The sequence below is a fragment of the Eretmochelys imbricata genome, chromosome 6 (assembly GCF_965152235.1).
Source record: "Eretmochelys imbricata isolate rEreImb1 chromosome 6, rEreImb1.hap1, whole genome shotgun sequence".
Taxonomy (NCBI): Eukaryota; Metazoa; Chordata; order Testudines; family Cheloniidae; genus Eretmochelys; species Eretmochelys imbricata.
Genome location: NC_135577.1, coordinates 44135416 through 44150495, shown reverse-complemented (window position 1 = coordinate 44150495; position 15080 = coordinate 44135416). Strand labels below are relative to the sequence as shown.

General features: G+C 41.5%; 1 protein-coding gene across 1 annotated transcript in view; it reads right to left on the bottom strand.

Moving 5' to 3' along the window:
• KIF18A (kinesin family member 18A) overlaps positions 1-15080 on the bottom strand; it is a 110413-nt gene that overhangs the window by 61258 nt on the left and 34075 nt on the right. The window contains exons 7-9 of the mRNA XM_077820132.1: positions 3894-4070; positions 3248-3322; positions 2860-2969 (exon numbers count right to left, since the gene is read on the bottom strand). Coding sequence (XP_077676258.1) covers positions 2860-2969; positions 3248-3322; positions 3894-4070 — 362 coding nt within the window. The remainder of the gene's footprint in view (positions 1-2859; positions 2970-3247; positions 3323-3893; positions 4071-15080) is intronic.

Sequence of the window (15080 nt, the reverse complement as noted above, 5' to 3'; positions counted from 1 at the left end):
AAGGCAACTCCCATCTTTTCATGTATTATGTATAAATATACCTGCTACTGTATTTTCCACTCCATGCATCTGATGAATTGGTTTCTAGCCCACGAAAGCTTATGCCTAAATAAATTTGTTAGTCTCTGAGGTTCCCACAAGGACTCCTCGTTGTTTTTGGTAACACAAATAATCAAACAATGAAGTTTGATATCTTAGCACATGTTCCCAGATTCTACAATATAAACAGAGCCTTACAAAATTATTAGTACAAAGAAAAAAAAAAATAGACCACTTCATGTAAAATACTAGTTTGTCCAGAAATTTACACCACATTCCAGTCTTTTAAATAACTAGATCTTGACCAGTTTCTTTGTATTTTTGATAGAATCTCAATAATTGTTACTGTATGTTACTGTATAAGAAATTTAACATTTCATAGCTCTATTAGGTCATTTAGAGCAGCTTCCTACTAGGGCAGGATTGTAGTACATTTTTGGAGATTTTTACCTAGCCTAGTTGCCAAAATCCCATGGAATGGGCTTCAACTACTTCCCCTGGAAGACTATGCAACACCCTAATAGATTTGTCAGGAAACTTTTCCTGACACTGTGCCTAAGTTTTCCATTTCCCAATTTCATTCTATTGCTCCTAGCTCAACACAAAACTGTACCATCCCAAATAATTCCACTCTGTTCTTGGTGTTTACAAATGTCTGATGTTCCCACACACTATGTCTTGCTAAGTTAGCCAAACTGTCAACGTATGGATATTTAGTTATTTATGTTTTTCTTTTTGAGTCCATTTCTCTAGCTTGTGGATTGTTTGCGTTACTCCTCTCTGAATTCTCAGCAGTCTCAATATTTTTCCTGATAAAATGGTGCCCAGAACTGAGTAATCCTCTCCCTACTCCATGAATCCTCTGTATGGTGCTCAGAATTACATTAGCAAAAATGACCAGTGCATCACCTTGCAAACACCATCTAATTTGTTATCCACTATGAGACTTAGGTATGCTTCAGCATTACTCCAGGATAGTTTTCCGTCTATTGACCAGTGTTTTCAGACCTTTATCCTCCCATTTTATAGGGACCTTTGTGAAATCTTAAAGTGATTAGGCAAAATTGACACATGGCTTAGAATCACTTTACAGCAGGAATAAAGTCAATATATATATCTGACTCAACCAAAGATAGGGAAAGCAATCTTATAGAATCAGCATAACATTATAGGATTAGTGAAACTGCATTTTGTGAAGTTTTAGTTTCACCATACACACCATAATCAAGTACTTTAATTAAAACATTTAGATTCAAGGGGTCTATTTTTATGCATTCCAAGTATATTTGTGAGATTTTCCCAATATATTTGTCTTTCAATATTAGGGAAGAACTCCATTACACTATATGAATCCTTGGCTAGGAAAAAAAAAATTGTGTATTAGTGTCCTGCTTTTAACAGGATGACAGTATCTAGCCCAAGATATATCAGTAGTTAAAAAGATAAATTACCTGACAGTTTATCGAACTTTAGTAGCTCCAACATACATAAATCACAGATAATGCAAACTGAACAAATTGTTTAAAAAAAAAAAAAAAGATTGCATACAAGATAAACATTTTAAAATAAATGCTCAATGGTGAAGTTCAGATTTTTGTAAAGCTCAGTGCTGAACGGTAAACAAACACTGCTGACCAGAGTAAATAGCCACACTTTTGTCAAACTGATAAATATTTAATAGGAAAATATCTACAGATCTCAGAACTTCGCCATTCCCCCCCCTAAAATGCTGATGTACATGAACTGAGTGGGTACCTTGACTTCCACAGAACTCTTATAGTGTTTTACCCAATAATTTAGCTAGATAGTTAAAGCATCAAATGCTTAAATCTTCTGTTTTCCTTTTAAAAAGAGACAATCAGTCGTCAAGATTTTTTCAGAAAACTTTTTATTTTTCAAATTATCTGAATGCATTTCATGTTCCATTAGAAACATGGATGAGAAACCGGGTAAAATCAATTTGTGCTTTTCTATTTGGCCACTAATCAGTAAGCAGACCAATGTCCTTTTTAGGATTCCAGGAGTGTAGTGTTTTGGGGTTTTTTGTTTTTTTTTTTGGTTATTGTTTAGCCACACAATTTAAGAAGGATTTTCAATTAATATGTCACACTTTTTTATCTTTTACACACTTTACAAGTATTTCTTAATTTATACAACATCTCAGTCAAGTATCTCCATTTTACAGGCTTATTAAAAGGTTCAACTATCTGCTTTTTTTTGCTGTATAGTGTGCATGGTTTCTGAACCTTTAAATAGAAAGCTCAATATAATGAAAATTTATACCCTGTTGCTACTTGCTTTTGCTGAAGCACTAACTCCAGTCTAGCAGTTAAACTTTTTTTTTTTTTTAAAACAGGAAAAACTAGATTGTTCCTTTACAGTAGTGTTTTTGCAATCAGAATATTATAAATGGAAGATACGTCCTTTAATATATAGCTTTAGGAAGCTCATATGCCCAGGTTGAAATTTAATAGCTGAAAGTTTATCATTGAATAGGAAGTAAAAAAAATAAAATAAAATAATAATGTTCATTAAGGTCACCAACTGATATTTTTCCTGCCATTAAGTTAAAGTTCTGTAGTAGAGTCAAGAGAGACCAATTACAAAGAGTCTGTCCTGAGATTTGTTTTATTTTAAATCCCTCCACCAAGATGTACTGTAAAACAATATTGAGTATAATGTCACATCTACTCCAGAGGGATCAACATGAACCAAGCTGAAACAAAGATTTTTAAAAAAAGTATAGAACTGATTTTACAAGGCTATGGTAAAATTCTGGAAACCTAAACTTGTGAAAATGAGACCTTAATATGATGTTACCTTTGAATTTCCACTTGCTGCTGGTTTGAAAGAACACTTGTACCATGCTTTTCAGGAATGGCTGCTTTTTCTTCTTCATATGCTCTCAGTTTCTCTTTCAGCATTATGATCTGAAAAATGAGGACAATATGTTTGGATTGTAATACAAAGCTTGCCTTGTGTAACTTATTTTTCACCATCTTTCTGTGCCTCTCATCTTGCAAGAGGCATTTTTAAATTAACAGTTCGGAATATTCCCCCTAAATAGAACATGGAAACATTTGCTCCTTAGGAAAACTACAGAGACATGGTAAGACAAATCTTACCCAACACTTTCATTCATTATACACTTTCTGCTTATACCTCAGTGACATTAGTATAGTAATTACAGTGATTAAGACGGACATACCTCTTTCTTTTGTTCATTGCAAATCTTAACATATTGACTTATATGACTGTCCAAACTAACAACATTGCTTTTCAACTGTTAAGGAAAAGAGAAAGTTAAATTTTAACAACATTCTTTATGATACATCATACACACTAAGTGCATTAGATAGAAATATCACTAATTACATTTGAACTGTATTACAAGACGAGACAAAAGTATGTTGTTAGATCAGACTGGAAGCCAGAAGACAGTGGTTCTATTCCTAATTCTGCCAATGGTTACGGGCATGGTCTGCATGACCAAGGGCACATGTTTCACAAACATAGAAAATTGGGGATAATGATATCTAACTACCTTTGTAAAATGCATTGAGATCTAGGATTTCCCTGGTTTGCATTCTTGAAGATTAGCTTTGGCATTTACCTTAAAAATATATTTGATTTCTAATGTAGCTCATTTTAAAAATATTTAAGAAGTGGAAAATATAAATAAGAAAATAAAGGATATTAGACTACATGATTCAACACAATTTTGATGCAAAAGCCAAGTAAATTGTAAGTTACATGGTTCTCTAGACACGTAACTGCTTCATTCTTTTAATCCTATGCTATTTTAATTTTGTAGACTCCAATACTTGCAAAATAAGTTGTATAAATTTACTTACAGAAGATTTAATATCTTTTGCTCGGTTTGCATACTTAAGAGTGTTGTAAGTGTCATCATAGAACATAGAAGAAGGACTAACAGCAGCTATCATTATAGTTCGACAATTCCCTCCAAGAGAATCTTTCAATAAACGAGTAAGCTTGCTGTTACGATAAGGAATGTGTTGTTTCTTGCTCTGGAAATAAAAAGTGACAAGTGTTTTTATGGATTATGGAAGTTAGTATATTTGACCTACCTTAAAAGTCTCTTTCAAAACTTAATAATCCCACAAAGACAATAGTACATTCATTAGTAGCAAGTGATAAAGACTTGTAATCTTTCACTTCCATTAGTAATCCTCCTCTAAACTACACCCCTACCCAAATCACACTGTCCACTTTAAATCTTTCCCCACAAAAATAAAGAATTAGTGCATTTATTGCTCAAATTTTTGAAAAAGTTAGCAATTTGGTTTCTATACCCTAGATAGCGGAGAAGGGTGATTTTTGTAATGCGGACAGCCTTGTACTGGCACAGAAAATGGACTAGGGTGGAATCTCTATCATCTATATTGAAAACAAACAAACAAAACCGATTACCTACCTCTCAGAACAGTTGTTCTTCGAGATGTGTTGCTCATGTCCATTCCAAATAGGTGTACATGTGTTGTGTGCACAGTCGTCAGAAGGTTTTTCCCCTAGCGGTACCTGTTGGGTCAGCTGTGGAGCCCCCTAGATTCACGCCTTCATGGCAGTGTATATAGGTCCCTGCCAACCCACCGCCTTTCAGTTCCTTCTTGCCGGATACTCTGACAGAGGGGAGGCGGGTGGGTCTTCAAATGGACATGAACACCACATCTCGAAGAACAACAGTTACGAGAGGTAGGTAACAGTTTTTTCTTCTTCTTTGAGTGATTGCTCATTGTGACAGGGTCAGGCCAGATGGCTATTGGAGAGTAATAGAAGGCAGATATATTAGCCCCAAGCTAAGTAGGTCCCTTTTCCCTGGGTAAGATAACAGGGAAGGTTCCAGAACAATCAGGAACCTTCTGGAGACAATTAAGACAGGCTGATTAGAACACCTGCAGCTAATTGAGAAGCTACTAGAATCAATGAAGGCAGGCTAATCAGGGCACCTGGGTTTGAAAAAGGAGCTCACTTCAGTTTGTGGTTTGCGTGTGAGGAACTGGGAGCAAGAGGCACTAGGAGCTGAGAGTGAGAATGCAGACTGTTGGAGGACTGAGGTGTACAAGCATTATCAGACACCAGGAGCAAGGTCCTATGGTGAGGATAAAGAAGGTGTTGGGAGGAGGCCGTGGGGAAGTAGTCACAAGTAAGTAGAAGTAGCCACAAGTAAGTAGCCGTGGGGAAGCTGTCGCACAGCTGTTCCAGGAGGCACTCTAGACAGCTGCATTCCACAGGGCCCTGGGCTGGAACCCGGAGTAGAGGGCAGGCCCGGGTTCCCCCCAAACCCTCCCAACTCCTGGTCAGACACAGGAGTCGTCGACCTGGACTGTGGGTTCAGAAAAACGGCCACGCTGAAGGCTGCTGTGAAGCTCCAAGGCGAGCAAATCCGCCAATAAGTCAAGACCCACCAAGGTAGAGCAGGAACTTTGTCACATCATGTAGATTCCAAGTAGGTGACTCCCAAGTATTACCTAGGAGGCGAGGTTGGAGTTTATGGAATCACTGATTGTAGCGCAGCTTTTGGCAGAGCGGTATCATCTCTGGTCTGCTGTGTAATTGCGTAGTGGGCTGTACAGGTGTGGACGGACGACCACATCGATGCCCTGCAGAGGTCTTGGATAGGAATTTGTGCCAGGAATGCAGCTTAGGATGCCTGTGCCCTTGTGGAGTGTGCTATCAGTGCAGGGGCAGGTATCTTTGTCAAATCATAGCACGCCTGGATACAGGACGTGATACAAGAAGATATCTTTTGGGATGAGACTGGAAGCCCCTTCATGCACTCTGCGATTGCAATGAAGAGTTGCACTGATTTTCGAAATGGCTTTGTTCTTTTAATTTAGAAGGCTAATGCTCACCTGACATCTAGGGAGTGGAACATTCGTTCCCTGTTGCTAGCGTGCAGCTTAGGAAGGAACGTAGGAAGAAAAATGTCCTGGTTCACATGGAATTGTGAAACTACGTTCAGGAGGAAGGACGGGGGCGGTCGCAACTGCACCTTGTCCTTATAGAAGACCTTGTATGGGGGCTCAGAGGTTAAGGTCTTAAGCTCAGACACCCTCCTAGCTGAAGTTATAGCTGCCAAGAACGCTACTTTCCAGGAAAGGTAGAGGAGAGAGCATGTTGCTAAAGGCTCGAAAGGAGGTCCCATCAGTCTAGAGAGCACAAGGTTGAGATACCATGAGGGAATTGGCTGTTTTACCTGAGGGTAGAGACTATCTAATCCCTTGAGGAAGCAGTCCACCATGGAGTTCGTGAAAACTGAGTGACCAGGCAAATGGGGGTGGAAAGTTGAGATAGCTGCCAGGTGCACTTTTATTGATGATACCAACAGACCTTCCCATTTTAGGTGCAGCAAATAGTCCAGGATAAAAGGAATCGATGACTGTAAGGATGGAGTGTGTTTTTGTAATGCCAAATGGAGAATCTTTTCCTCTTGGCCAGATAGGTGGCCCTAGGGGATGGCTTCCTGCTGCTAAGGAGGACCTCTCTAATAGGGTCTGAGCATGTGAGCTCCGAGGGGTTTAACCACGGAGTTTCTATGCCGTGAGATGGAGACACTTCAGATAGGGATGCTAGACACAGCCAGGGCCCTGGGTGATTAAGTCTCGGACCAGGGGCAAGGTTATAGGCGTGTCCACTGACAGGTCTAGAAACGTGATGAAGCACTGCTGGCGAGGCCACACTGGTGTTATTAAGATCATTGATTCTCCCTCCCTTCTGACCTTCAGCAGGACAAGCGGGAAGGGCGGAAAAGAGTAGAGTAGATAGCCCCTCCCTGTTGCCATGGTACGGGCTGCCGAGTCTAAGGAGACCTGTAAGGAGGTCCTTGCTACGACCTTGCGTTCCTCCAGGACAGCAGCAAATTCAGAGCGGGAGTCTGCTGTAAGAAGCTCTTTACATTTGGACAACGTGTTCCAGGAATTAAAACTATAGCGGCTGAGAACTGCCTGCTGGTTTGCAACTTGAAGCTGGAGTCCCCCGGGAGAGTATACTTTCCTAACAAAGAGATCCAGTTCTTAGACACCTTGGACTTAGGGGTCGGTCTCAGCTGTTCCCGTCTTTCCTTCTTGTTGGCCGCCTCCACCACCAGCGTGTTTGGCTGAGGGTGAGTGAACAAGTACTCAACCTTTTGAAGGCACAAAGTACTTCCTCTCCCCACCCACCCTTTTGCCATGCAGGGGAAAAGAGGCAGGCATTCGTCACAACGCTTTTGTAGTGTTATTGACTGTTTTAATGAGGGGCAAAGCAACCCTTAAGGGACCCTTGGGCAACAGAATATCAACCAAGGGGTCAGTCTCCTCTGCCACCGCCGCTGCCTGCATGCCCAAATTTTGAGCCACCCTTCTAATCAACTCCTGGTGGGCTCTGTTGTCCATGGCTGGCAGTGTGGTGGATGTGCCTGCCCCGGCTTCATCAGGAAAAGAGGAGGAAGATGCCCACTGGGGAACTGGGTCTTTCTGCCTCTCTGGTTCACAGGGATCCCCTTGCACTGAAGTGCCCTGTGTGATGGTAGGAGCGGTGCTGGCCTCTGTGTCCGTCTTATTCCGGCCCCGGCTCCTGCCGCTATTTCGGTGCTGACCTACGTGCCCAACTCGAGTCCATGCGGAGGTTCATGGGCAACAAATACTGATTAGGATAGAGGGGACCATGCCTCCAAAACCACAGACAAAGATCTGGCCTTTGGACTTGGTGGTAGGCCCACGGGGTCCAGAAGGGCCACTGAGCCAGTGCCTGCCACTGTGGTGGCCATGCCATTATAGGCAAAGGCTGCCCTTCCTCCTGTCTGGAGCAGTGCCACGAGCGGTGCCAGCTTCGCCTAGAGGTGTATGATTTGCCTCTGATGAGGATTCCGAGCTCAGTGACCAAAGCGGTGCCGAGTGAGATGGTGCCGGGGAGCGGTGCTGGGGTGAGGACGAATGGTGCTGCATCATCACTGGCTTGCCCTTAGAGGGCATGGTGCCTCTCTGTGGTGGTGCTGGATGGGGTCTGCGCTGTCATTGCTATGAGGTCTCTGGCAGCCTCAAAAGGTGTCCGGTGTGGAGGGGAGGTCTAAATCCTCCTATCTCGACCCTCCCGCACCAGGGAGTCCATTAGAACCATACTCGACAGACCTCCCTGTGAAGCCAGAGTCAATGGTGCCAGCTGAGTAGGAGCTGGAGCAGGATGGGACTCGCCTGTTGGTGCTTCCTCGTACCACTGATTTAGTGGGAGAGCAACCTCTGTCGCACAAAAAGAAGAGGTCTGACACCAGCAAATGGGTGCTCGCACCAAAGGAGGTCTTCGGCGCTGGGGACTCGTGGTGCCGAGGGTCCCTGGAGCCCAAATTCTTTCTCGGTGTGTGGCCTGTTACCGAGGCTAGTGTGCTGCACACCGAAGTACTGGGCTTTGGGTCGGATGCTCCCGAAGCTGGCTGGGGATAGAGGGCTGAGTCCATGAGGAGCCATTTCATCCTGAAGTCCCTCTCCCCTTTTTTGTCTTTGGGCAGAAGCCTCTGCAGATTTTACACTTCTCAGTCTGATGGGCTTGCCCCAAAGACTTTAAACAGGAGTTGTGTGGGTCTCCGTTTGGCATGGATTTTAGACAGGACCTACATGGCTGAAACCCTTGAGACCAAGGCTTGCCCCAGTCCCTGGGAGGGGAAACAGTGTGGGAAAACCCCCAATTGAAACATATCTAAGATGACCAAAAACTTCTTGACTTACTAATACTAAGTTTTTAACTATTTACAGGGTCAACAAGAAAGAGTCCACTAGGGGATCGTTTGCAGTAGCAAGAGAGCTGCTCAAATGACCATAACGAGTGGTAAGAAGGAACTGAAGAGGCTGCGGGTCGGCAAGGACATATATACACACCATCTTGAAGGTGCGACTCCAGGGGGTTCCACAGTCAACCGGATGGGTACCGCTAGGGGAAAACCGTCCAACGACCGTGCATGTGGTGCATGCACACCTACTTGGAATCGACATGAGCAATCACTCAAAGAAGAAACTTTTCACAATACCCACTGAATCGCTATCAGATGATAAGATTGTAGCTACTAAGGACCTCATCCTGCACCAAATAAATCCACAGGGTAAGATTCCCATAGACACAGGACCCAAATGCTCACAGGCCCTTGTAGCCTTAGAGATTTGGTGGCTTCGTCTGGGCCAGCAAGGGAATAAAACCCTAAACCCCTTCCACTCCTCCTTCTGGGCTTGAGGAGAGCTCTGTGGCTGAAGGATGCAGCATATGTTTATTGGCTCCTGTACATCCGAGAGGACTTATAACCATTCTCCCTGCCCAGGGCTGCTATTCCATGCCAGGAAAGAATGCTCCCCACTCATGGGGGTTAGAGTAAAATCGGGTTTTTTAGACCTTGCTAAGGGCATCATGCTAGTCATCTTTTGAGGACTGGGAAAGGAATATTTCCCAGATCAGTTTGGCAGTGAGGAAATGTGGCATTTCAGGGACACATGGGTAGGTTAAGTTTTAAAATCCATTTTGTCACAACATAGCAGGTTCCCTGTGCACATTCTCATTCAATAGCACCTGATAAACCAGAATATTAAACATTTTAGAAGAATGCTAGGGCTCCTGTTGTCTGGTACAGCAAGGAAACAACCCCTTCTCTCCTCCCCCCACCCTTGTATGAGGGCAGTCGGGTCCCCATCAACAGTACTGGTACTAGGTTAACTGGGTGGGGGGCGAACAGCCTTCTGCCATGTGGTATGAGTTACAAGGAAAGATAACTTGCAATGGATGAGTTATTGTTAGCTAGTTTCCAGATGTGTGACAAAGTTGTGGCCCAGTTAACCATATTTCTGGTGTCTAGTCTTTTTTTCTTGCAGTATTTAGGACAACACTGGGCAACAATTTAAACCAGTGATTCAATTATCAATCCCTCACCTGGATCCATCCAGTCCTTTTAAAGCTGACATTTAAGTGGAAAATCTTAGCTATATTTGTTTTCACTAGATTACTCTTCTTTGAGATGATCACAGTGACAAAATGATGGAAATGTTTACTCCCTGGGGTTGGGAAAAAAAACAGCCAAGGAACTCTTCAAAGTAGAGAATGTGGCTTTGGACAGAGTATGCAGCAGGGTGACTTTCATTTCAAGACAACTCAGAGTCAATAGTGAGAACACCATAGAGACTTTGTATATTGCTTTAGCGTGAAGTGCTTTGTAGTTTAAAGCTATACTGATTTCTTTTCAGGAGTCCTAGTTTGGCTATAGTAAAGAGGAGAACTTTAAACAAGGTTTAAAGAGGGCAGATGACAAAAGTCCACAGGCATGCAATAAAAAAGGTAACCTTGAGAGAGGGCTATATGTGTGGGGGTGGGAGTCGGAAGTGGGGAGGACATGGAAATTTTCAATAGGGTCATAGGAACAACAAAAGTGAAATAAATGGGGGAATCTGCTCAAAACCTTCACGTCTATACACAAATGCAAGGAGTATTGAGAATAAACAGGAAGAACTGGAAGTATTAGTCCATAAGCTGAATGATGACTTAATCGGCATCAGAGACTTGATAGGATAAGTCTCATGACTGGAATATTGATAGAGAAGGCTACAGCTTGCTCTGGCAGGGCAGGTAGGATAAAAAGGGAAGTGGTGATGCAGTTTATATCAAGAATATATACATTTGTTCTGAGGTCCAGAAAGAGTTGAGAGGCAGACCAGTTGAAAGTCTCTGGGTAAAGATAAAAAAAGGAGCTGCATCATGGTAGTGGTCTACTATAGTCCACCAAATCAGGAAGAGGAGGTGGACAAGGCATTTCTAGAACAAACAACAGAAATCTTCAAAAACACAAGACCTGGTAGTAATGGGAGACTTTTCCAACAGATATCTGGGTAGTTAAAGTAATATGGCAAAACACAAGATTTCCAGTAAGTTCTTGTATATATTAGGGACAACTTTTTGTTTCAGGAAGGTAAGTAACGAGTGGGAGAGCCATTTTAAACTTGATTCTGACCAACAGGGAGGAATTGGTAGCAAATCTGAAAATAGAAGGTAATTTGGGTGAAGATGATCATGAAATGGTAGATTTTATAATTCTAAGGAAAGGAAAGCACGAGAGCAACAGAAAGAGTTTGTTAAAGTCTGTTGTCCTCAGAGAACTGGTAGGTAGGGTCCGATGGGAAGAAAATCTAAGGGAAAAAGTCGTTCAGGAAAGCTGGCAGTTTCTCAAGGAGACGTTATTAAAGGCACAACTGCAAACTATCCTGGTGCAAAGGAAAGATATGAAAAAAAATAGGAAAAGGCCAATAGGGCTTCATCAGGAGCTCTTTAATGACCTGAAAATCAAAAAGGAATCCTGCAAAAAGTGGGAACATGGACGAATTGCTAAGGAGGAGCACAAAAGAATAGTAAAATCATGAAGGACAAAATCAGAAAGGTTAAGACACAAGATACATAGCAAGCGACATAAAAGTCAGTAAGAAGTGGTTCTTTAAATATATTAGGTGCAAGATAAAGATGAGATACACCAAGTTCTCTACTTAGACAGGAAGGAAAGCTAATAACTGATGACAGAGTGCTTAAAGCCTATTTTGCTTCATTCGTCACTGAAAAGGTTAATGGTGACCAGATAGTCAACACAATTAATATTAACAAGGGGGAAGGAATGCAAACCAAAACAGAAAAAGAACAGACTAAAGAATATTTAGATAAGTTGGATGTACTCAAGTTGGCAAAGCCTGATACATTCATCCTAGGGTACTTAAATTAAGGAACGAGCTGAAGTAATTTTGGAAGCATTAGCAACTATATTTGCAAACTCATGGAGGACAGGTGAGTTTCCAGAGGACTGGAGAAGGGAAAACATAAAACCTATCATTAGAAAGGGAAACAAGGAGGACTCGAGGAATTATAGATCTAACAGTCTGACTTCAATAGTTGCAGAGCAACTGGAAAAATTAAACAATCAATTTGTAAGCACCTAGGGAATAACAGGATTATAAGGAATAGCTAGCATACATTTGTCAAAAACAAATTATGACAAATCAACATAATTTCCTCATTTGACAGGGTTACTGGCCAAGTGGAAGGGGTTGGGGGGAGGGGAGCAGTAACATGATATATCTTGATTTTAGTAAAGCTTTTAACACAGTCCCACATGACATTTTCATAAACAAACTACAGAAATGTGATGTAGATGAAAATTACTGTAAAGATGGGTGTATAATTGGTTGAAAGACTGTAGCTGAAGAGTAGTTACCAATGATTTGCTGTGAAACTGAGAGGGTATATCTAGTGAGGCCCCCCAGGTCTGTCCTGAGCCCAGTACTATTGAATATTTTCATTAAATGACTTGGATAACAGAGGGGGGATCGCTTATAAAATTTGCAGATGACACCAAGCGGGGGTGGGTTGCAAGCACTTTGGAAAACAGTAGTAGAATTCAAAACAAACTCAACAAATTGGAGTCTGAACGCAACAAGATGAAATTCATAAAAAAGTACTATATTTCGGAAGGAAAAAAAAATCAAATTGAGAACTACAAAATGGGTAATAACTGCCTAGACGGTAATACTGCTGAAGAGGATCTGGGGGTCATAGTGAATCACAAATTGAATACGAGTCAACAATGTGATGCAGCTATGAAAAAGGCTAATGCATTCTGGGGTGTATTAACTGGAGAGTTTCCGTAAGTCAAAGGAGGTAATTGCCCAGCTCTACTCGGCAGTGGTGAAGCCTCAGCTGGAGTATTCTGTCCAATTCTGGGCATCAAACTTTAGGGAAAATGTGGACAAATTGGAAAGAGTCCAGAGAAGAGTAACAAAAAATTATATAAAAGGTTTAGAAAACCTAATTTATGAGGAAGGAACTGGGCATATTTAGTGTTGAGAGAAGATGACTGAAGGAGGATCAGATAACAGTCTTCAGTATGTAAAGGGCTGTTATAAAGAGGATGGGGTCAACTGTTTTTCATGTCTACTGAAAGTAGTAATGGACTAAATCTGCAGCAAATGAGATTTAGGTTCGATATAATTAAAAAGGTTTTCATAGTAAGAGTAGTTAAGCCCTGGAACAGGCTTCCAAGTGAGGTTGTCAAATTCCCATAATTGGAGATTTTTAAGAACAGGTTGGACAAATCCCTGTAATGGATTGTCTAGGTTTACTTGGTCCTGTCTCAGGGCATGGGTTGGACTTGATGAATTCTCAAGGTCCCATCTAGCCTTACATTTCCACAATTCTATGACATGTGAGGCAGAGATTGTTTTTTTATGATTGTCCTCTACAATAGAGGGGATGTCCTCATCAGTCTCTCAGTTAGCAGGGATCTACTCCTTCCTGCTTCTTCATTGCAATTGCAGTTGCCTGCTTCTAACAAGCCTCCAGAAGGCTCTTCAAAAATTATCTAGCAATGCATTTTATACTATGAAGTGTAAGCAAAAGGGAGGCATTTTCCCCTTTCCAGATAAAGTGCAGCTGCTGTAAGTACTCATGATGGGAAGACACAAAGTGCACTTTTAATGTGGAACCTGAACACATAGTGCAAGCAGCAGTGTTAAAAATGTAATAATTGTTATTTTAATCCAGAAAACTGAAATATTTTATTATGGAATATTCTGTAACCCTGTGATAAAGTGATGACCAAAATCCAATGCAACTAAGACAGACATCAGCTGAAACAATGTTTAGTTTTTCTTCCTTCAAAAGTTTCCTGCTGGCTAATTCCATAACTAATACAAAAGAGTGAGATGAAGTAATTAGTGCGATAGGCTAATGCCAATACTTTGCAAACACTTAAACTATAAAAGAATTATGAAAAAGCCCTAACCGTGTGAAAATATTGAGTTGGAGCATCAGGACTGCAGCTTAACGGGTGACAGTACAGGAATCACAAAGACAGCAAGAGGCACTTCAGCTTCAAAAACATTGATGCCACAGCTGTGCATTTATGACTACAACAGAAGTTATTCTTTTGAGGTCTTCCATTAAATATGCATTTTAGGCTTTTTTCAGGACTGCAGTTATGCAATAAATACCACCATTTAGATTATCAACTTTATTATTTAAAAATATCATGAGAGTTTGCTTAAACATAAGAAAAGATTTTGGGATTGTTCACTTCTGAAAGTGAATGAAAGTGGTTAGATAAGTTATTATTAAAGATATTAAATATAATTAGGTAAGCACCAATAGTGTGTTTGGCATTGTACAGGATCCAACTAGCTCCTGCCCCATTATGAGTACACTTACAATCTAAGAACTAAGGTAGGTGAAGTAACATCATCAGGTCTAGATCTGGGGAAGAGCTCTGGGTGGCTCGAAAGTGTGTCTCTCTCACCAACTGAATTTGGTCCAATAAAAGATATGACCTCACCCATCTTGTCTCTCTAACATCCTGGGACCGACACAGTTACAGCTATGCTGGATACAATCTAAGAACCAGACATATAAGACTAGATAATACCTAGCTCGTAATACAGCACTTTTCATGACTACATCTTAAAGTGAATTCAGAGCCCTAAAGGAGATAGAAAAATAAAACAAAACTTGAACTCTCATTAGAATTAGTTTTTCCTGATTTCACTCAATGTAATAATGGAGTGGACAAAACTATTTTTAAAACTTTTTATAGATAATGAGGAAGAAACAAGTATATTAGAGTCATCTGAAGGAGGACAGCAGAGGTCTAGCGTATTAGACATGTGGCGCAAATATGTACTCAGCACAACTCAACCATTCCGCCACTGCTGCTATCCATGCAACAGTGGCTACAATGCTATTTATACACATGCTAGCTTAATGAAAGCTAGTGTGAGCATGTGTAAGTGAGCAGGGGAATCACAGCCCTAGCTTGAAGTGTTATTCCTGCAAGAATTCTGTGCCACTGCACATGTAGAATTTGCACAGAAATTAATGGTTTTTGGGCAGAATTTCCTTTTCCTCCACAGAAATGGGCTGCAGAACTGCTGGCTGCCACTAGGGGCTACTGGACCCAGCAGAGCCCAGCTCACACGTAGAAGACACTGCTGGGGGAACAGGGAGGGAGCTGGAGGATTCGGAACTGCTGCAGGTCTCAG